The following is a 23,805-nucleotide window of genomic DNA, read 5'->3' as shown; positions in this document are numbered from 1 at the left end:
ACTGCCTGCTGCCAGGCTGGAGTGCTGGGGTTCTGGAAATGGCCAGCACCCCAAAAAATGGGAAAACTTACCCAGCATCAGTGTTCTTAGGGCAGATGCTGGCTAGGTCTGAAGGAGAATGTAGACAGTAACTCTGAAAATTGGGATATGTGTGCTTTAGGGCTAATTAAAATGAAATCCTAACTCAGAAAGCTCTCATTGCACGTGGCTGGGTTTTGTCACACGCCACCAAATTGTCTCCAGTTCTGGGGTGATTGTGCAAAGAAAGGGAACAGCATCGTGGTACCCATTGTACATGTCCACTGCTTCCATTCAGTTCCCATGGATTCAAGGGCAGAGTTAATTGCAAAATAAAATGCATGTAATTGGATTAATTAACAGTACATTTCAAGGTCCTGAAATACAGAAGTAGCCGTGGGGTAAATGCACAATGTAGGTTTTTTCCTGCAAACAGAACAAGTGCTATTTTTGGAGCTGTATCTGCATCTCATCAAGGTGTGCTTTGCTTAAAAAGCTGCTTGGGTAGGAGTGGGGCTTTGAAGGGGAAGATAAATACTATAATTAGGGCTGCAGGACAACAAAAGGATTATTCTTACCTATAAAATCATTTGAGTGAAGTTGCTGGAAAGATAATTATACCCAAAACTGCTTGCATGGATCTCATATTTTCCTTACAAGGACTTACAAGACTCATTGAATATTTATAGGCCTGGAACATAAGACTGGATGAAATTTAAAACATAAATCCCGTCGCAATTTATGATGATGAAACTCCCTGCAGTTGTTGCCCCAACCTTTTAGCCTTCATGGCCGGGCTCCCTGTGGCAGAGCAGGAGCCCCTGTGATAAATGAGCCCAGAGCTGACTGCCCTTGATTGATGAGTGCTGCCTCCTCTGACGACTGCACACAGTCCTGAGGGCTCAGCTCACCACACTTTGGGTTGTTTTCCCTTTTTTCCCTTCATGCAGCTCTTGAGAAGGGCTGTTTGTGCTTCTGCTTTGGTTATCACATGCAAATGAGCATGCTGTTTCCCAGATGCAGATTTCATATTTATAGATTAAATACAGCCTGAAAAATCATATGTTAATTACATTCTGAGGGTGTAGCAGAATTTCTCACTTGAACATATTTTGTTTTGCTGGGAATAGCACAAATTCCAGATCAATGTATTTATAGTTGCTTGAAGCTTGGTAATAAATGTACCAGCCTGCAGAAAAAGCTTTCTAATCATTACTATTACTAATCACTTACCATTAGCTCAATGCCTAGGCTTCTATCCCACATTTTGTATTTATTTATTTGCTTCTAAAAACCTATTTTTCTCAGAAGACAACCACTACTATTGGAAGGGGAGTGGGGGGGAAGGCTAAGGATCAAAGCCAATCAAGCAGGTTATCAGAAATAAGCTGGCAGAGGAGATCTCCGAGAGGTTTTGAGAGGAACAGGACTCCCTGAAGTTGGCTCAGTTAGTTGGAAAAGTCCTTTTTGTTTTTTTATTGCTAATAAAGGTCCCCAGCCCCATGTTAAGCTGAAAATCCACGTTGTGGGAGTTCCCCCTTCAGTGTCTGGTTTGCAGTGGCCAAAAGAGACACAGCAGTGCCCTGGGAGGGATTGCTGCTCACTGGAGGAGGAGAGGTCCAGGGAAACACTGCTCCTGCAGGGCCAGCAGGAGAACCCAGCCAGAGGATTCTGCTGCAGAGTCTGTTCAGGGCTGGATGGTGGCTTTTAAACTGAGGAGCAGCACAGCTGCACTTGCACCCCAGCATGGCAAAGGACACACCAGGAGTATTGAGGAAAAATGTGCTCAAAAGGGAGTGCAGCAATTCCTGGGTTTTAAATCAGGCCGGTTTTGCCCTTGGGGATTGTGTTATTGAAGGCAGAGCTGAGCAGCCCCAGCACAAAACAAGGAGGGAAATCTGGGAGAAATCAATATACAGCATTCAAACTGCTTTCTTGTTTACTGTACCAGGCTCTTGCAAAACATAAGAAATAGAGAGGAAAGCTTAAAATACACAGTGAACTTCATTATTACAAAGAGAAGTCTGACACAACAGCCACTGAAGTCAACAGAAAACATTTCCCAGGCTCTCCTTGGGGCAGGATGGAGACTACACAAAGCAAACAGTTTCCTACCACCAAGTAGTTAGAAATATGACCCTCATTTTTTTTTTTTCCTCTAGCTGCAAGTCCTTTGATGACCAGTTACAGACACAAAGATATGTCCATGAGCCCTGGGCTGACAAGGGTGATTAGTGTGGACTTTAAGCAGAGATCAGTCTCACTTTAAGACAGCCTGCTGCATTATATTGCAATACATCCTGCAAAGCCACAAATAAGAACAAGCAGTACCAAAACACAGTAAACTGAAAATACACCCCCCCCCCCTTTTTATAGGTCTCATAAATCTTTTACTAAATAAGTAAATCACAGAGGTACCAAAGGAACTGGCAAACTCAAGAGGTAGTTTATGTAACAGAGCATCTCTGTCTGTGAACAGCCACTGCTCCAGGGCACTGCACAGCTCTGGCACCTGAGCCAGGTCTGGGCCACCTCCTGCTCTGGTCCCCAGGAAAAAAACGTATGCACAGGACTGCTGGGCCATAGCAGCTGCTCTGGAAGGGCTGCAGGGGCTCGGGGGGCAGCACAGAACAAGCCCTGTGCTCCTCCCTTGCCCCAAGCATCAACATTCCCTTTGCTTCTTGTGCTCGCTGCTGGTCTGAGGGAAGGTGTCATGGTAAGAAGGGAATGCTCTGTTTGTGGAGCCTGGGCTTTGGCAGCAGCTCTGGGGTGGGTACCTGAGTCCGTTCAGATGGGTGTAAGTGGAAAGGAAGCTGCTGCTGCTGCCGGGGCTTGGGATGCACCACGGGCAGAACATTTCCCGTAAGCTCTGTGCGGTGAGAGCTGCCCTGTGTGCAGGAAATCCTCCACCCTCTGAGGCCTCCTCACAGCAACCAGCTGGGCTCTGCTCCAGGGGCATCCTCCTGCTGCTCTGGGGTGAACTGGCACACAGGCACAGGGAGCTGAGCTGGACACCTGGGACACTGGGAAGCAGCTGAGATCTTGGTATGTTTGAACAGAATAACAATGCCTGTCTGACTATTTTTCTGAAGAAAACCCAAGAGAAACCCAAACCTAATCACATTTCCATCATTAAAGTGCTCTACTGGCTGTCAGCTGGAGTCTTGCAAGTCACTGGAGTCTCAGCACAAGATTCTGGTAGGTTTTCCTTTCACCTTCCCAGGAATGATGTTTCTTCATGTAATCTTTGGCCCTTGTTATAATTTCTTTTTCCATTATGGGGTCATTCATCAAACTCTTGGACAGCACAACAAACTCCTAAAAAAGATAAAGAAATTAATCAATTAAAATTTCTTTGAAAAAGTCCTAATGATACTGAAATAGCTGGTACCTGTCCAACTGTGAGCCAATATATGAAGCTGTCCTAAGTCATTTTTCAAGGTCAATACTGTAATTTATTTATAAAGAATGCTCAATAAATAATAATTTTATTATTTTATGCAGCCCACCAATTAAGACATTAAAAATCAAATGCAATTCCCAGAGTGTTAAGACAAATAAGCAACAAATTTAATGGCACAAAAATTGTCTGCCTACCCAATGGTTGGAAACCCAGGCTGGTTGTAAATTAATTGCCTGCGCTGCATGGAGGACAACAATCAGATGTTTGAGCTCTGCTCAGCTAAACTTTTATCTCATTGCTACTGCAGCATCTTCAGTGAATTTTATGGTAAGAGTAAAAAAGTCACAACATAAACACAGTGTAAAGATAAGAGCAGGCATGCAGCAGCCAGCTCTTCTGGAGGGGCTGCACCTGGGCAGATACAGCAGGGTTAGCTCAACAAACACCAAAAAAAGCCATATATTCCCTTTAACTTCACTGGGCAAAATACCAGAGCTCAAAGATCACAACTGTTCCTCTGCCTGCTCCTCTGCCTCTCTCATTTACTTCTGGGCAAGAGAAATCGTCATCTTCAAACATGTGAAAGGAGATTTGATGTCTGAACTAATCTATTCTGAGCAGCTGGTCTAATTTTCTATCAAGAGACAACTTCCAGTGCTTCAGCTTGATTACAAATGCGCTCAGATCTGTGCAAAATAGTGCCTTGGTTCAGCTCAGGAAAGCAGACAGCTCTTATGTCAGTGGAAAATTAAGATAATGTACTACTACACAATTGGTAGCGAAGATCAGTGCATGGGGACGTGGGGGACAAAGAGGATGGGAGAAGGAGATACATTATTTACACAGCCTGTCAGCTGTGACAGGAAATATCCCAGGTAACACCAGAGCTCCTCTCAACATTAGCTAAAGTAGAAGACTATACCTGAAAATCTAAGTACACAGAGTGTCTAAATACCTCCTCAGATACAGACTCTCGGGCTAGCACAGAATGGGCTTTGCTGGGGCAGGGCCAGTGCTGGCTCTGAGGAATACATCATGGGCTGGGACCCCTGGCCCACGCTGCTAGGGGCAATCACAGCGAGCACGGGACCAGCACTGCTGAGACTCCCTCTGACAAGACAAAGCAGCAGCATGTGCATCACTGCCAGGCAATGAAACAGTCAGAGACACAGCTCACTTCTGTGCAGAGCTTTGTAAGCAGCTAAGAGAAGGAGCAGCTTTTCATGGACACGTGTGAACAGCAGCCCTTTACTCTACATCAGCCAGTGCTGCTGCTGAGCTGTGCTCTGGCCACAGAGCAGCTCTGGCAGAGCCACGAGAGCCACGTGCTCTGTGTCCAGCCTGCTGCCCACCCACAGCTGCCCTGGGCTGATTTAACTGGGATTTCAGTCCCTCACTTGGGAGATGTCCCCAGAGCAGGGGTGGGAGCACCCGAGGCTGTGTCTGGCAGACCCCACCCCAGCTCCACACCCACCTTCCTCTCCTCCCCCAGACACAACAGGCAAGGTGGGAAAGTCTCACCTGACTTGTGCTGGCTTCATCCAATTGCCTGGGTAATCACAGTAATAAATACTGTTCACACTGAACTTCATTCCAACTTTAATTTTATGCTCCTGTGGAGGATTTTATTTAAAGTAATGTTTAAAAATAATTTATGTAAATTACCTAAGAACAGAAGCAGCAATGTAACATTTCTTGACAGGTAGTCCTATTAGCATTCTTTGAAAATGTGGAGATGGAGGATAAAAACTTGGAAACATGTAAATGATAGAAGAAATGAGATCCTTATTCATGGTTACCATACTTAAGGCTGAGGATAATTTCAGGAAAAAATGCCAAACTGAGTCCAAAGCATAAAACTTGAGAAAATGCAGGAGAGAAAAAAAACAAATGGAAAAATACCAGGAGATGGAGAGTAAGGACTTCTCAGGCTTATCCCTACTTCTTCTCCTAATCCAATGTGACCACCCACAAGTCACTTGCAATCCGACTGGAAGCCAGTGGGAAGATTCACTGTGACTTATCTGGGTTTTGCCTCTTACCCTTGGAGCAGCTGGCTTAGCTTGTTTTCAGGTTTGGATGCTCAGCTTTAGATAGCAATAACTTCATTTTTCAGGTGTCTCCCCTAACTACAAGTGACTGGCATTTCAGTTGTGGTTTTGTGGCAAGTCTGAGGCCTGGACTTGCAGCATGCAGACATTCAGAACTCTGAGCTCTTTCAGAAAATCCAGCATTTCATTCTGCTTTTCCAGAAGCCTGGAATATATAAAGTAATTACAGGGAGGCAACACGTCTCCAGTAGCTGTTGCGCTGTATCTGTGCCAGTGATATTTGCACAAATATTTATGCACTCCCTTATTTTGTCGTAGATGGGAACTAAGCTTCAGTTTTGGTGAAAGAGGGGTCAAATCCACAAATTGCCTTTCAACTATCAAACCTGAGGGTATGAGCTCCAGCAGCCCAGATGGAGGAGGTGATATTCATGCTAGCTTACTACTTGGGGCCATCCATATTTCTAATAAACCTTTACTCCCAGACAGGAGTGGGTATAATTAATTTAGAGGTGGCAGCAAAACACAGTGTAAAATTGAGCCTCAGCAGTCAGTCACAACCCAGAAAAAAGGGAGAAAATCATCTCCTGTACATCCAGAAGGACTCTCACATCTGCCCTTTTCAGGGGAAGTACTCCACCACAAACACAGGCATTTTTCAACAGCAACATCCACAATACAGTTTTCTCCTGGTAAATTGACCAATCATCCTTAAAGAAAATGTCAACTCCTCTATATAGTACCTAAAATAAATCCTGTATAATATTTTGCAGAGACACAAGAACCCAGGTATCCAGGAGATAAAGCTGGAAAATGAGTGCACTGAGTAAAAAGAATGAATAATTCTTCAATTACCACGAGAGCTGCACCGGTGCCGCAGCTCACACATAATGAAAATAAGATGCATGGTTAATATATTATTTATATAATGAAAGCAAGTCTGCAATTAAAGCATTTCACAGCAGCTTCAGCAGACAGAAGGATACGATCCTTAAACAACAGGAGTGAGCCCAGGGAAGGCAGAGGGCAGGTGTGACTGCAGAGCAGGCACAGATGCACCGGGGGCAGCTGGAGCCCAGCAGGAGCTGGCCCTGAGCGCTCCCGGGGCCAGGGGCCAGCGTTCCTGGGGAGCCTGGGCTGGGAGAGCTGCCGCTGCCACAAGCTCTGCTCAGGTGAGGGGGCAAAGGCCTGAACTCCGGGGCTGCTCCTGGCCTGGAGCCCTGGTGGAGAAGCCCTGACCGTGTGGCAGAGGGAAGCACTGGAAGCCAGAGCCGTGCTGCTGCTCCTCCAAACGCTGCCTCTGCTCTCAGGGGCTGGCCAAGCCCCACACCCTCAGCATCTCTCCATGCTTGGTCCCTCTCTTACTGGCTTTGGAGTTTATTTACCTCCTTTCTCTTTATTTAGGTCCTTCCATGAGCTTTTACAGACATTGAACATGTAATTCTGAAACTTAGCCTGCTGAATAACTCTTTGTGTCTTCCTGTTTAACACAGTTTTGCATTATTTATTGCCCCATTCTTATCTCTTACTTTTTTTTATTTCAGGTCCCATTAACTCAGTGTCAAATATTCCATAAACTTGCAAATTCAAGCAGCAGCAGGATCAAACCATGATTTAAAAGTAATGTGCACAGTAATGTGCACAAATGATGGAGTGTCAGGAACAAAACGTTCTATGGCTTTCACTGTCAGATTAACTATTTCCATCTGAGTGCTGCCTCCAGTGACTGGCAGGGCTTTTGCTATTTCCAGCCAAATGCAAATGGTTAAGGATGGCTACAATTAGACACAACATCTCCTACTTTCCTGTAAGCCACAAAAGCTCACTTCCAGCAAGAATGAGAGAATAAAGCCAACAGCACTCACAATTTAAAACAATCCTCATTGCATAATGGTTAATTAACATCCCTCTAATTTGGCTTTCAAAAGACAGCAGGCTCAACTGCTCCTATCTGAGGTACCTGTACTGCAAAGCTTTCCCTCCTCAGATCAGAAACAACTGAAAATAAGCAATGCCTTCTACTCCTGAGCTATGATCCAGCCTGTATCTTCACAACCAGATAGGATCCACCAAACTTAGCAAAGGAAATTCCTTTTCTAATCCACCAAACTTCGCAAAGGAAAATTTCTTTTGTAATCTTTGTTGGTCCAGATTCTTGGAGCCAGAGACAGACTTTGCCAAGCACCTGGATCCAGTTCTAGACAGATTTATGGCCTGTGACTCTAGTCCTGATATTAAAGACAGCCCTTCAGTCCTCAGCCATTTGTACAGAGCCACTGATGCCACTGGGACCCCTGGGTGAAATGTGTAGCAGATTTTTAATTGATCTCCAGTCCCAAATAAACACGTGGAACGTGGGATGCTTGGAGGTCACAGAAGAGGCTCCTTACAGGGATGGATGACAAAGCTAATTGGGGCTGGTATGAATAATGAATCTGAATTCCAAGCCAAATGCAGCCAGAGTGTTGAGGGAAACAAGAGAATGTACCAGCATTAATACCAGGAGAGCTCTCAGTCCCTGGTTCAATAGGATTGTGTGTCCTGGAAGCTTTGGAGGAGCATATGGAAGTCGGTGGGCTTTTTTCAGGGAATACATGTACAGAAGTTATCAAAGAAATATTTTGGGTTTGGTAGTAACCACTGGAAACATTGACTATTCCAGAAACAAACAAACAGAACCATACTTGAATTGCAAGAGTTCTTCTACTAAAAAACTCCTCCAAAGAGGATTCACCTTCCAGAAGCACAACTTAACATAATGCATTAATCACACACTCCACAAAGTAAATAAATAAGATATATTTTCTACTTTGCAAAATTATCAAATGGTCTATTCTAGTATGGTTTCTTTAATCTTGAGTTGGATAAAACTCGGAGGGAATCTTTTTCTGAGAGTCATCTTCCACAGCATACATGAATATGTAACAGCAAAGCCCTAATGCAGGAAAATATGCTGAAATGAAAATTTCCAGCATTTAAATATGGTTAGTGTTCCCTCTCTCCCCACTCTTATTTAACTTCACTGAGGCTTCATCCTAACACTTGACTTAATTTTAGTTATTAATTTCTCTGACTGAGCAATATCTTGCATCTAAAAATACTTTACATTAACACTGACTGCAAAATGTGTCATCTGGAACTTGAGGCTCATTCTCTTTTGGTGAGCTACAGCTTGTCTAATACAAGTTCCTATTCCAGTTATTTATTACTTGAAGGGAAATCTGACACATCCAGAGCATCTCCTGCAGGATTCAGTTATGGAACCTTCAAACCCCAGTGCAACAAGTGGCTCTGAGCAGCTCAGACAAACATTCAGCAAGGCTGACACCTAGTACAATCTCCCTGAACTGCAAATGCAGGGGAGGCAGCAGCACAGCTCCAAAAAGGAGAATCTGGGGAAAACTGCCGAGAGGAAAAGCCAAGCATCCAGACAGACACAGGCCTGTATAGAAAAGGAACCTAAGGATCCGTGCTTTTCTTACCTGGGGATTTGAAAACAGCAGTCCTGTTTCCTTGTGCTTTATTATTGCTGCATTCCCAGGAATGTTCCTAGCCAGCACTGGAATTTCTAAATCCATTGCCTAGAGGAATATTAAAAAAAAAAAAAAAGGAAACAACAGTTTATAAGGATTCATGGATTTCGAGGTGCTAATGACGACAATTTTAATAAGAAAAGTAGAAACAACAAACCAAACTTCTTTCCCACCTCTCCAGTTTTTTAACTGAAATATACCACGTGTAAGGTGATCTCCTATGTGGAACTTCTTGGAAATATTTGCTTATATTTCTGTTATTCTTGTAACTTTGAACACGTTATCAGAAGCAATCAGTGCAGAAAGTCCATGGATAGCTGCTCCATCCTTTATTCTTTCCCACCTCGAAGTGTGCACTTCGTTTCCCCCTGGAAGCTCCCAACACCAGGCTTGAAGACAATAAAATTAAAGTCCAGCTCAAAGGTTGTTACCAAGTCATTCCCTTACTGTGTGTGAGAAGATGTGTTCAGAGCACACAAAGCCAGGGAAACGGCTGTTTCCTAGTTCTGGTCAAACACAGTTTCCCCAGATTTTCTATAACATGCAGAACTCAGGACTTGTGGGCAGTTCAACAACAGCAAAGGGACCTTGGAAGTCACTTGGCACTTTCTGCTGGGTTCTGATTCCTGTGGGTCACAGAAAGCTCTGGGAAAAGCTTTTGTTTTGAGATGATCTGTGGGCATGGCCTTCCCAGGACTGCGAGCGAGCAGGGGCTGCAGGAGGGGACAGTGACAGCAGTGACTGAGCTCTACCAAGAGAGCACAGGAAAGTTCTGCTCTCAGAACACACTGTGCTTCCAAACCACAAGATCTGCACAGCCTGTGGGACTCCTCAGAGAGCAGGGAACACATCTGAAGGAGGTATTTGTGTGTGCTCAGGTAAATACACTAAAAAGGAAGGGAGCTGTGGGCTCTCAGCTCGCTGCGTTTCAGGCTGCTGCAGAATCAGCATCCACTCCAGGCCAGCAAAGCATTCATTCCCCAGAGAGCACTGCCAAGCCACTTCAGAAAACACAGCTTCAGCTCTGAGTGTGCAAACCCTGGGCCCTCAGCTCTGCTGCTCGTGCATGTCCTGATCTGAAAGCTTTAATTACTATTGATGAATTGGGAAGTCTGGAGATGCACTCACTGTAAAACCAGAAATATTCATATTGTGCAATTATCACAGTGTCAAATGAGGAAGAAATTCACTCCCTGAAATCTTCACACTGTTTCATACTGATTCCCTGTCCCTCCAGAGTCAATGCATTTTTAATTGCTGTCATTACAATCCTGCATGAGGAGCAATTTTGCTTCAGTCCACACAGCAAGCAAACAAAATTCCAAGGAGAAAACCATGATTTTTTTATAGTTTGGACAAAACTGAAGAGACAAATACCCAGGCTGATAATGTACGGGAAGGGACTGCTGGGACTTTGCAACATATTTTAATAACTTAAAATATCCAAGGAAAGCACTGTTTAAATCACCACTGCAGATGTATTAGTCTGACCACAGCATTTCTATGGTCCTGGCACAACCATCTGCTTTGCAGCAGGTAGTGCTAAAAATAGTAACAACCCTTAATGATACAACCTCTTCTATGCTTTGTATCAGAAACTACCAGGTTACCTGGGGGTAATTCAGACAGATTAATGAAGTGAACACAAACCAGAATAAATTAGAAATATACTGAGACCCGGATTTTTTAAAAGGAAGTTTTTAAGAAGTCATTTTGGTGAAAGAAAACACAGTCTTTGGTCACCCACAAATCATTGGGTCATTTGCTCTGACTTCACTATTAAACAAATCTGTTTCCCAAAGGAAGAGATCCAAAAGCATTGGGTGGCAGTCTGTACAGATGTTCACAGAGCTTTGCCCAGGAAGTGAGAGAGGTCAGGGTCCCACTCTGCCTGGCAGGCTGGGAATCTGCAGCTCCAGGAAGCTGCTCTTGGCTCCAGTTACCCCAGTACAGCCCCAACACCGGCACCCCTGCAGCACCAACACCCCCAAGAGTGACAGAATTTCTGATTCAGCTCTTTCTGACAGCCTTACACACCCTCATGTTCAGGCTGCTGACCTCACCCAACACCTTCAGGGAATAAGGAATGAAGATATTTTACCTGAACTTCTGAGCTGCAAATCCTGAGCTGGGTGCTGGCAGTGAAGTGTGGCAGCGTCTGCTGTCACCTGCCTGAGGCCCTCGCTGCAATTTTCCTTTTAAAAACCAAAAATGTGGAAGAATTTCAGGTCTGGCTCCTTCCCAAGCAGGCAACTGTCCACTGAAGGGAAGGAGCACCTGGACAGTGACCATGGAGCAGGAGTGTGAGTGGCCTGGGGCAGTTCTGTGCTGCCCTGCAGGTTACACTGGGCTGCAGCACAGCTAAAACGTGTTTCAAGGTATCTTCCTTCACTTCTGGTTTTGAAAGCTACAGAGCTGATGATTGATTGAAGTCGAGCACCAAGTTTATGTTTAGTTTTCTGTAATTTCCAAACTCTAAAGGGAAAGACATTTGTTCTGTCTCAGATTTGGAGGGCAGTAACTGCTACACAAGAAAATCTCCAGGTCCCCAAAAGCACAGGTACCAGTGAATTATAGCTACTGAAAGAACAGATGGCCACATACTTTAGATGCAGGGCTGCCTTTATACCACTGGCCTTAAACAAATGGATTGGTCTGTAAATAATTACTGCACAAAGTGGCTTCAAATTTAATTTAGATACTTACTCTATTTTTAAGCAGTAAAAAGAATCATTTGCATTGTTGAAAATATGTATAATTTACTGACCTGGGTTCCAGGAATAATAGCATAAAACAACATTTTAGTCCATTGGCCATCTGTTTTGTTACATTATTTTGACTGCAAATGTGTTTTACTGCTCTTGCAGAAGGATGCAGGGTGTAAATTGAAGCTGTGGGAACGTTACCCAATAAGCACCTCTGCCCAGCAATGCAAGGCTGGTAGAGCAAATACAGGGTTTATTTATTACTTTGTCTTCTGCATTGTCCCTCATTTTCCTCCTTCTAGCCTATACATCTTTTTGTTGGCTCTTCAATTTTACTGCTTTACAACATCATCTTTATTTTTTTTTTTTTATCATTTGCTATGGCTTTTATTCCAAACTGCTAGGCCTGTGCTTCACACGTTGGCCACGACTGGATTTTACCTTATAGCACAATAGAGTCTGCCCAACTTCCTTTTCTACATTTTTAAAACTTTTTTAATTGGCTTCTTTTTGGTAACAACATAACAGTCTAATGATTTTTACAACAGTTGGAATATTCCTGAGAGCCCAGAAAAAGTGCTCCAATGAAATGATGCTGGAGTCAAAACCTTGTTTTAGCAGGAACTTAGGGAACACACAAACCTTTCCTGCAGTGGTGCCCTTGCCACCATCACGTGCCCAGGAACGTGCAGAATTCTTGAGATCTCAGAGGAGGAGATACATTTTTAATGTTTGCTATAATGTTTGTTTTCTCTTCTTCAAATGCCAAACAGAAAACAGATCAGTTACGGTCAAATCTGGGAGATACCAGAACCAGCTGACAAAGTAATTAGTGATGGCTCCTAGCTCTTTCATACCTTGAGGCAGGTTGCACTAGATGTGATTATCTATTTATCTCATTTATCTATTATATATTTATCTCACTCTAAAATACTGTTTACAGATTCATGACCTTGTTAAATGTTGAACATCAAAGACAATGAGAGTTGCATTTCCAAACTCAAGCCTGCTATTCCCAGCCTAGGAGCAGAAGGTTTTTATGCGTAGTTTTGTGCCTTATTATTTAACCAGATCTCAGCAGATGGCCCTTCCTGCTGCTGGCCACCCCAGGAAAGAACTTCACCGTGTTAGACTGGCACTCCCTGAGAGAGAGATGTTCTCAGCAGGGTATTCTATTAGCATGTCCTCAAATCCCAGTGTCCAGGTGACAGCAAACAGACACTCAAATCCCAAACCCTTTGGAGGGGAGTCTACCCCAATTGTCCCGTCAGTCCTGAGCTGCACAACGATTTGCACCAGACCAAGCACGCAGGCACTGCTGTTGCAGATGCTCTGTCTCCTCAGAGCCTTCCTGGTTTGCTTTGCTCCTGTTTCTCACTCCCTGACACTGGAGAAATAAATCAGGTTGATTTTTGGTCAACTGTTCTATGAGTAGCCCTGAGGGGAACAGGGAACTGGTGAGGAGGAGGTGACAGAAACCTAACTTCCACTTCCCTGAGTCAGGGCTCTGTGCACTCCACCCCAGCCACACAGAGTTTGCCTGCCCTGACACAGCACCAAGTTTGGAAATGTCACAGCCTGTAATTGCTGGAGCAGAGCACTGCTGCTGTGGAAGAGCAGCTGCCTCCACCTCTGAGCACTGGCATTTTGGGATGGAAATACACATTTGCTGTCTCACCATCATCTGCCTTTCCTAATTCCTCTAATGCTCACTTAGCTCTTACTCATGAGGACTTTCAGATGTGTGGAAATGCTGGAAGTGCAACTCATTAGAAACAAATGGGAGGTTCATTAATACAAATGATGCAATGTTTCTGAGCTCATGATGAGCCAACATTCAGCACCCACCAAAATAAATGGAGTAATGAAAGGCACTTGCCCAAAGAACTTCCACTATAAGTACACTTACTTTTTTCTGAGAAAGCATTTGATACTAAGCAGTGCCCTACTTTGACAGGTATGAAATAAAACTGGTTATTAATTTTCAATACTGATGGCAAAAGAATTAACTGAGCGTGTCATTCATTCATTAATCATTTCAGAATTAAATAACAAAATACAGCTCTTAGATTGCTTTTTGAAAGGATGTAAAAATAAATGAAAGTCTATTCTAGCAAGATTATAAGGAAGTGGGTGTTGAATCAAGCCTAGTGACAACTACAGTAAATCAGAATGATTTCTACATCTCAGGTCTGTATTGTTAATTTAGCAGGATTGATAAAATTACATTCTATCCTTTAAAAATAAATAGACAAAGCACAAAAAACTGTCAGTTCAAGGGAAGAAAACCTTAATTGGTAGCACTTGCGAAAAGAAACATTTTAGTTTTGTCTTCACTGGCTTTGAAATACGGACAGCAGATGTTGACACACATTTCCAGTGGTAAAAGGTGATTTCAGATTCTCTGTAACCTCAGTGAATAACCTCGGCACGAGGATGGAATTACCTCCAGGATGGCAGCAGACATCCCCTCGGAGAGGGAGCTGTTCACCACGGCAAAGCACCTCCTCACAGCAGCGTGCAGCTCCTCCTGAGGCAGCTCCGGCAACAGATGTACCCCAGGGGCCCTGGAAACCAAGAGATCTCCTAAGCCAGCGTGAAAGAAATCATGAAAAGACCGACAAGAACTGATGAAATTCTTCCCTGTGAGGCGGGTGAGGCACTGGGACAGGCTGCCCAGAGACACTGGGGGTGTTCCATCCCTGGCCAGGTTGCACAGGGCTTGGAGCTGTCCCTGTCCACGCCTAGGAGGCTGGAATGGGATGATCCTTCAGCCAACCCAAACCATTCCATGACTCTATGAGCAATAAATCTAATTCAGAGTAAATCAGGTGTGATGTAACACAAAACATGAACACACTGGTTATTCTAAAACTTACAGTGTTTGGAATACCCAGTCTGAGAGTAATCCTGACAGATTTGTTACTTACACAGAGCTGTGCATGGACATTCATTTGCATATACATGATTTAAAAAGGGGCAGCCAACTGCTTTCATTCAGCAGATAAAAGCCTTAACATTCATTTCTTACCTTTTAACTTTCTCCTTAACTTCACTTGTAAAAACTGGATCAACCTAGAAAGGAGCACGCACAGAGGTCAGTGGCACCACTTCAGCACTGCAGCTTGTGTTTGAAATACCCAGAGAAGAAAAATAAAGTTTAGCACATTTTTAAACTAAAATATTTTAATGCTGAGCTTTGAAATCATACCACAGATCTGTAACTTGGTGGTTGTCTCAAAGGCCTGGTGTGACAGCTCCTGTGTGAGAGAGGGGCAGGGCACTGATGTGCCAAGGGACTGTCCCTCTATGCACGGAGTAAAAATGTGCCTCAGTGACCTCAGGAAGATTCTGGGTGTAAACTGAGACAGTCACACAGGTGCTCTGACACAAACAGTTGTTTGAAAAGTAATAAACTCAAAATTCTAAACCCCAGTAAAACATGAAGGCATTAAAGTGTTGTCTAAGCTGGGTGATTAACTCCAGTAGGGTTATTTACAAAGCTTAACTCTGTCTGCTGTTTTCATTTAACATGATTAAAAGAAATAAACAGAACTTGAAAATCCTTAACTAGACATGATGAACAGAACTCAGCTTTTTTTATTAAGGCTGACTGACTATATTAGATTGATACATGATAGCTTGCAGCATTGTAAGACTGGGAATAACATGAATTTTTAATGTATATTACTATTTTGGGGTTGATTGTAGGGTTTTTGTTTTAGATTATGAGATACAAAACACAAAGTGTCTTAGAAAACCCTTTTGGTAAAAAGTCAGGATTTATTTTATAACTATGATTGTATGCTTTGAACACAAAATTGATTACTTTATGAAAACTGGGCTTCATAAATTTAAAGATTGAAGCGAATCACTTGCACTAAGGAAGGAATTCATACTGAATACAAAAAATAAAAGCTTAACTGCTTAAAAAAGTATTTTTGAGATTTCCTACTGAGTGTCCCAATTGCTATTTCTATATAAATATATTTTTAGCTTTTTCCCCAAAATTCCATTTTGATGCTGAGTTCCCCTCATAAGGAACTACCCTCTGTTTCCACTAAAATCGATGGAGTTCTTGCAAGTGATTTAATGAGCAGTGGGATAAGGTCTTGTGTTCTTGTCCCTTTAGAAGGATCAGAAAAACTCCAGCCTGTGCCTCATAAAATTTGAGAGATGTTAATTCCTATCCCCTCTACTTCAGTGCAAGCCAAGCAGTCGCCATCTGCCTCACAGACAGAACCAGCCTTTGAGCTGTATCCTTCTGCTGGTAAATATTCCAAGAATCCTGGCCTGAACGTGAGAACTCCATTAAAATATTGCTGCCAGGGTGGGCACAGCAGTGACTTAGAGGAGTGATGCTCCTGAGCTGCATTTAGGAACTGGGGGGGCACAGTTGCCTCACCCCAGGCTCAATCCAGCAGGAACTGGACCCAGCAGGAGCTGCTCACTGAGCTGGGAGTGCACTCGGATGTGAGTGCTTCCAAAGCTCTGGCAGGGGGCTGAGAACTGAGCACAGGCACCCAAAAACATCCTGCAAACAATGGTGCTTCCACCCAGAATATCTCCATGAGCCACTTCTTGCACAGGTAGCGTTTGCTGCCACTTCTGATGTTGTTACTTCTCAGCACAGAGGCAAATGCACTCATCAGTTCCCTATCATTTGTGTAAGCATCACCCACCCTGGGCACAGCCTTCACAGGGCTGCAAATTTATCAATCTGGCAGAGATCAGAGGAAAGCAGCTCGAGCTGAACAGCTCCTATCACAAGAGAAGAGATGAGACAAGGAAAGGGGCATGGACACCCACCAAACAGGTCCAGATGTGCCATTAAGGAAGTTTTACTCTGCTGACAGGAAAAGAAACATCCAAGATGTGTTTGACAGTGCAGGAAGTCACAGATCAAATGCTGCACAGAGATGAAGGGGCCTGTTAAGCACAGAGCCCACCTAGCAAATCTTCTATAAACACACAATATTAAAATGCTGCCACATAAATATCAACTCAAATAATGGTCCAGGAACATCTTTTTTATAATGCTGAGACTTTAGACTTTGTAGGGGAAAACAGGTCTCAGTACATTAAAAATTCTGTCAGAATATCACCAGAGTACTACAAGCGAAGAGCTTGAGGAATCTGCAAAGATATTCAATATGGAGAGGGTGAATTTGCTCAGGCTCTCAGGTTTCTGAGGTTTTGGCAGCACCACTGTGAAAGGAATCCCCTTTACTCCAGCAGTGGGTGACCCCAGGCTCCAATGTTTATCTGATGGAGCAATGTTCTGTACTGCCAACAAGCAGGGTTAAAAACACAAAATGAGCTCTGAGAAGTTACCCAGCAGCTGAACACAAGTTTTGTGGCCATAACTTTTTTTAAGTTTCATAAGCTCCTATTCTTAGAATAAGGAGCTGCTGAAAATTAGCTGCTGTTCCAAATTTCATTATAGAAATGAACAAAAGGAAAACTGGAAGTGGAGACAAATGCTGAAAATTTTACATAACACAGGCCTCAATCCTGCAACATTACCTCGATTGCACCATTGGAGACAATCATGCACAGAAAATGCAGGGAATAATATATAATCTTATGGCAGCAAATATATCATCTTATGGAAGTAAAGCAGAAAATAGAGTGTGGCCCTTTGTTCTTTCTTTTCTTAATTAATATAATCTTATTGTACGGGCTTTTAATATTCACAATAAAAATTACATGCTTCATAGACTGTGGCACTGATTTTCTTAAGATTTTTGTAGTTTGAGAAGCACCATGAATAAGAAAAGTGCAGCTAAATACCAATAGAGCTGAGATGTATTTTTTTTCCTTTAGCAATATTTTAGTTCTGTATGAGAACTGTTCTGTATGAGAGAAATATGCTCTAAAATGTTTTAAGGGGGTTCAGCCCTTGATCCAGCCTCTGCACTGCCACGGGGGTATTTCTGGTCTGTAAAGACATTAGCTTGTGAAAAAGTGAAGCAAATATAAAAAGACGACTAAAATGTTTAAAATCCTCACTGGAGGCAGCAAGTGCATCTTTTGATTCTAAAGCACAGCTTCATTACACCTGCTCTAGATTTGCCTTCCACACCAGTTCACTTCCAAATCATTTTGTGTATTAGCGTGGAAAAAAACCCCAGATGAAACAAAAATGTAAAAACAGCTTTTAACAATAAAATCCTATGTCCAAAATTTGCAAAGAATAAAACTGAATGAGAAAATAGAAAAATTGTTCTTATTTTCCTGTTGAGAGTCTGTTTGTTTTTTTAATAAAGCAAATTGCCTGCAAGTTTTCAGGCTCATGTGGAGATGAACCAGAGATGAGACTGATACAGAGGGAACACATTACCCAGATGAAACAGGGACGCTTTTAGTCCCCTTCAAGCATCAGGGAGAGTTTGTTTCACATGACACAGCTGCCTCCCCAGACCTTTTCCACTGGTTAAACCAAGGCTTCAGGCTGCCTTTTCAAGCCCTCTGCTGCAGGATCTACATGGAGAACACTGACTTCTTTCTCAAAAGCCCTGCAATGAGTTTTGTAACTTCAGCATTAAGTTACACAGGCAGCACACAGAAGCAGAAGAATCAGGACAGAGGTACCAACTTTAAGATTATTCTGAAATGGGGATATATAAAAAGCCTCAGCTTATCCCAGGCTTTAGTGCACTGAGATTTTAAATGTACAAGAAAATGGACTGGTTTTCTTTGTCAGCTCAAGCTCTGTCCTCACTGCCGGCTGTCAGACAGAACCTGAACATCATTTTGCACCTGCTGACAACTGTTAATTGTGCACAAATCGAGACTCCCAGAAATGGCATCAAAGTCCAGCTGGAATGGAGCAAAGACCCAATGCTCCATGTGAACAGAAGATGTAAGAACAGGGATAACGAGCATCTGAATCACCTTCACAGCATTAAAAATCCTCATTAGCAATGCCTGTGGAAAAAAGTCCTCCTAGATGGCAACTGCTGCCTTTCAAAATATTTTATAGGCTCATTTCTAAGTTATCATGTTGAAATAGGCATTTCTAATATTTTATTTGCAAAAGCATGCATTTTTAGTAGTTTGTGGGTGTCTGAAATCCCACAGGTGTAACAACGGTAGCCAAGAGTAGAATCCAAGTATTTTGATAGTTTTCAGAACTTCTGTCTGTAATCGAAGGAAGCAGTAAGTGAAGAGATCTGGGCTCCCTCAGGGTGTCTCCTCCTGCAAAACCCCCTGAGGTGTTTCCCTCTGCAGTGCAGGAACCCTTCTGTTGACAGCACAGCTCTGAACTTTGGAACTCTGGGCACTGGAATCACTTCCACAGTTTAGACCTGTTGGGAACAGCCTTTACAACTTCTAGGTTTGCACCTTCTTATCTCCTTAACAGAAATCCTCTGACCTAGGTTCAGTCTGGAATAGGTCTGTGGTATCTCAGATGCAGGGAAATGGAAGTATTTAGAAATAAAAATTACAACAGCAACTTACTGCAGGTCCAATAATGCCCAGGTGGACACTGGGGTCCTTTCTGTGCCAATCTGAAACAGAATAGGAACAACTTTTTTATTAATAAAAATTACTAATTTTTTAATCAATGTTAAATAGCTCCATGACTGAAGAATTAGACAAATATTGTATTGCTACTTAAAAGACTGAATGTGCACCATACTCCATGCTCAGCCCTCACATTACTCCTCAGAATTCAAATATTAGCATATCTGAAAGTTAGTATTTAGCCTTTCTACTTCATGCAATCTCTTATGACTCAAGGGTTATTTAACTAAGCTCAGATATTAATTTTGAATCACTCCAGAGAACAATGCTCTGTATAATGCAGCAACTCTGGCCACTAAGCCAAAGTTACTTGAATTTGTTCCTGTGTAAAGGAACGTGTGGAAGTAACTGCAACCATTACAATGATCACTCAGTTATTTGCACAAGAGAAATCTGCTGCTCTGTGAATGCCAGAATATAACAGCATAGTTCACTGCAAACTGCATTTGCTACTCAGCACCACAAGGTTTAAAGGGTTATAAAAGTAAGTTGAATAGTGCAGGCTAAATTTCCAGGCCAGAATACTTGAACCTTTTACAGACACAAACAGAACCTGACAAAATATTCCCTTTTGTGACTATGAGGGAAACTTCAGCCTAGTCTGAGCACTGAGCCAGAACAATGGGTGGTAAAATTTGTTTGCAACTTCAATGGCATTAATTAGCACACATGCAAATCAATGTAACAGCCACGGGACAGCAAGATAAGAAAGTGATTTTGAAGTAGGTGATCTTTCCTTTTGTCTTCCATCAATATTGCATGTAACAGCAAAACAGTTTTCTCAGCAAGGAAATCCATCAAATATTGCTTTGATTTTAATGCTCTGTTATTCCCAGCAGGATGGAAAAGACATGGCACAGAAATAATGTGTTGAACAGATCAATGGTTACATAAGAATTTCTTTTTTCAAATGCAAATATACAAGGACATTTCCTGCAATGAATAAAACAGCTCATGCCAAACCTATAAACATTCATAGAATATTCAAATAGACACTACTTACCTGAGAAAACTTCTACTAAATACAGAGGGTCTTTGACTCTGCGAAGCCCACATATCAAAAGAAACAGATGGAAACGGTCTGTGTTTGCAGGAATGGCTGTAACAAATTATTGTGAAAATAATTAATGCATATAAAAAAGCTGAACACTCCAAATTGTTCCATGAATGAGCACATACAGTGGTAAAAGCAGTAAAAAGGCGGATTATGAAAAATGGTCATTATTCCCTCTGTTTTCTGCCCTTGCATCAATCGTCAGATTGAGGACTTACATCATTTTATAGGGCACAGGAGTTTATTTCCAGAGGCACTGAATGTGCAGGACTTGGAGAAAAATCTGGTGGCTGGTGGTGCTCTTAGACAGCAGAACCCAGCTCTGACTGCCCCTGCAGCTGAACAATTCTGGGTGGTTCTCAATGTTTTTACCCCTAAAAAGAATAACTTTGCATCCATATAATAACTCCCCACCTATTTCCTAAGTGTAGGTCTTAGAGCTCTTGATCTGACACTTTTTGTAGTTCAAGATCAGAAAATGCCCCATAGTTCTCAATCTCTGTATGCCAGCACTGCTACAGGATAGTTAACCAGAAATTAAATTATTGCAAAGCATTTATTTCACACTTATTGCTACAATGCAGATGAAAACTAACTTGGGGGAAAAACCTCAACATGGAGCTTTTAACATTGAAAACCTCTTGCAGATACACAGCAACAACTCATGAAAGTAATTGTGTAGGCTTTATGGGGAAAGGAAGATCTGATGCAGGATACTGCAGTTTCCCCTGGGTCTGTGGCAGGATGAGTAATTCAGAACACTGGACAGGGTCACCATGTGATGAACTTTGCTCAAATGTGTTTAGGATAAAACAACATGAGTCAAAAATTGCTGAATGAACACAAATAACAACGTGATTCAATAAACACTAGAGGGGTTGAAGGGTTTATATTTGATTTTCTGTACTGGACAAATCAGTTTGGTGTCCTTCAGTTCAGCCCCTTATGGAGCTCATGGGTGACAAGGATTACCTAAAACCAGGCAGCTCTGCTTGGGGGACATCATGGGTCCCACAGCAAGGCTCTGTTTGCATGGTCACAAATCTATTGCTTTTGAAATTAAAATCCAGTTCAGGAGCATTTAAATTCTCCCTGTCACAGGGTTCATTACTGAGTCTGCTTCATTCAACTTAAAACAACTTGAGTTGTCAGAAGTGGCTGCAGCAGACATGGTAAATAACATTTTACTGGTTATTGGACCAAGAAATAATTTGTAGTTTATAATACACAAACATTTGGATTGGAAAAGCCAATCTTCTGGTGCAGTGGGCCATTAATACTGTTTGCTCTCAGACATGCAGCAGTGGTTTCAGTTTATGACAAACTCCCACAAAACAAACTACTAAAAAGTGTTACCAAAATTCAGACTGCCCTGTAGCTATCCACAAGGCACAAATATCCATTTTAAACTGTGGGTTCCACTCACTGATGTTGAGCTCTGGCTATTTGGAAACAAACCTTGGAGTTAGTGCTGGCAGCTCAGTCACACGGGAGTGAGAAACCAGGTTTTCCTGGTCTCACACGGAGACTACAGAATTATTGCACTCTTGAAATTACTGCTCTTTTTTGTGTCTTACCAGCTTTTTGTTTCTATCTTACAGCTTGCAGTCTTTTAATTTTATTAGATAGGGATTTAAAGCCCTAATAGACCAGTTCTGTGCTGTCCTGACTGCCATTCTGCTCCCTGTATGAACACCTGAACCTGAAAGAGAAAACTGGCCCCACAGGCATTCAGGCTTTTCCATCCAGTTCCTGTGCCATTCAAAGGTACTTGTCCCAAGAATCTCACCAATTACACTCCAATTGTTCCACCAGTGGAACGACCTAAAATAACATTTATCAGTGAAAATAGCTCACTCAACTGAGCTCTCATTTTGAAAAGCCATTCCCATCTCTCCCAGCAGACTCCCCCTCACGCTGATTTGCAAAGCCCTGCTTGTCTATCAGGATGCTTCACTTACTTTTCTCTGAAATAGCAGCTCTGGGGACACGGGGCTACAGACTGGGTCCTACATAGCCTTTCTAAAACTTGTCATAAAGGGCCACTCAAACAGGATTTGCTTCTGCCACTCAGTGTAATGAAGTGAGAATCTGCTGTAGTTTTATTTTGTTGTCTCCTGTAGATCTCAGCCATCACCTAATTCATTTTTACAGGCAGACCTTCCCCACTCAATCCACTTAGAGGCACAGAAACCATTCCTCTGAGACTGCACTGCCGCTGTTTGTAGTGCTGGGAGTTTACTCATTCTCTGCCTACTTGAGCTCAAACTTCAGCAGCACTTGTGTGACTTGTTCACTTTCTGCCCATCCACTGAAATGCTGAAATTCGCACATGGAGCTGCCTGCAGCAGGGATTTCCCACCTGTTGCTTTTTCCAGCCTCGCTGGCAGCCCTGCTGGGAAAAACCCAACCCACAAACAGCCACGTGTGCACGAAAGCAATCATTTCAGCATGCTCTGTCCTCTGAACTGCTGAGAAGAGCACACGAAGAGCTCAGTGCAAGGGCTGCCTTTACCTGCCACAGCCACCAGCTGGCTGAAAACTGCCCTTTGAAAGAAGATCTTTTTTCTGTTTCCTTCAGCTTAAACAAGACTTTCAGCATGTGAATTTTTGCTATCATCCTGCCTTTTGCAGATGTAGTAAGATAGTACCACCTTGTGTGGCTCTGAAATGGAAACACGTCAGTATGGCACAACCAAGTGATTTTCTTTTAGTACGTTCCCTGTGCCACTATCTTGTTTGAATGACAGGCAAACACCCAAATAACAAAAAAATGCTTGAGTCTCTTTCTCCCCATTTCTGTTAGTGATACAAAAGCAAAGATTTCCAACAGCACACTGTGCTTCATTATCTCTTCCCTCATGTATCTTCCTGTTTGCTTGACAAAGAAACACAAAATAGAAAGATTTGTCCATAAACCCTGACAATTAAAAAAAAAAAAAAGGGTTCCTTGGTACATGTTTTCCAGCCATCCTTCAAGAATCACTCTACACTAAATGCAAGTAAAGCCCTGTAATTAACATCTCTGTCAGCATCATAAATAATTGTTTCAAGTCAGTCAGAGATGCTGCTCTAAACAAGCGTTGTCAGGATTTGTCTGTGGCTGTGGTCTGCTTTGTTCCATTGGCTTTGTTCCATTGGCTTTCCCTATAAAAACCAGTTGCACTCTGGTCACAGCAGGTCTCCAGCCTGCTCAGCAAGACGTGGGAGGTCAAGGCAAGAACAGGGATGAAGAGGAGTGTGAAATGTCATTCATCTCCTCTGCTGTCCCAGGGTGTCACCCAGGAGCAGGGGATGGGCACAAGTGAGCTGCAGGGGAGCCATGGCCAAGCTTAGGGCTGACGTGCAACTCCACAGCCAGGCACATCCTGCTCAGTGAGGAGCAGAGCTGGTGTTATGCTCTAAAAACCTGTAATTTCAGAGTGGAGCTGCACAGTCAGAAGGGCACCCAACTGCTGTGCCAGTGGGTGAGCTGGTAGCACTGGAACCTGGCACAAAATGAATTGGCTGG

General features: G+C 42.9%; 1 protein-coding gene across 2 annotated transcripts in view; it reads right to left on the bottom strand.

The window, feature by feature from the left end:
- Positions 1–1,939: 1,939 nt before the first annotated feature.
- Positions 1,940–23,805, bottom strand: part of GLT1D1 (glycosyltransferase 1 domain containing 1) — a 43,755-nt gene continuing 21,889 nt past the window's right edge. The window contains exons 7-13 of one of the 2 annotated variants that reach the window (XM_048322730.1): positions 20,244–20,339; positions 19,175–19,224; positions 14,742–14,785; positions 14,157–14,277; positions 8,955–9,053; positions 4,943–5,034; positions 3,218–3,336 (exon numbers count right to left, since the gene is read on the bottom strand). In XM_048322730.1, the coding sequence (XP_048178687.1) occupies positions 3,309–3,336; positions 4,943–5,034; positions 8,955–9,053; positions 14,157–14,277; positions 14,742–14,785; positions 19,175–19,224; positions 20,244–20,339 (530 nt within the window). In that variant the 3' untranslated portion in view covers positions 3,218–3,308. Of the gene's footprint in view, positions 3,337–4,942; positions 5,035–8,954; positions 9,054–14,156; positions 14,278–14,741; positions 14,786–19,174; positions 19,225–20,243; positions 20,340–23,805 lie in introns of both variants that reach the window. The other variant, XM_048322729.1, reaches the window with a different exon arrangement.

The sequence above is a fragment of the Corvus hawaiiensis genome, chromosome 18 (genome assembly GCF_020740725.1).
Source record: "Corvus hawaiiensis isolate bCorHaw1 chromosome 18, bCorHaw1.pri.cur, whole genome shotgun sequence".
Classification (NCBI taxonomy): Eukaryota; Metazoa; Chordata; class Aves; order Passeriformes; family Corvidae; genus Corvus; species Corvus hawaiiensis.
The sequence above is the reverse complement of the archived record's forward strand: the minus strand, read 5'-3'. Positions and strand labels throughout refer to the sequence as shown.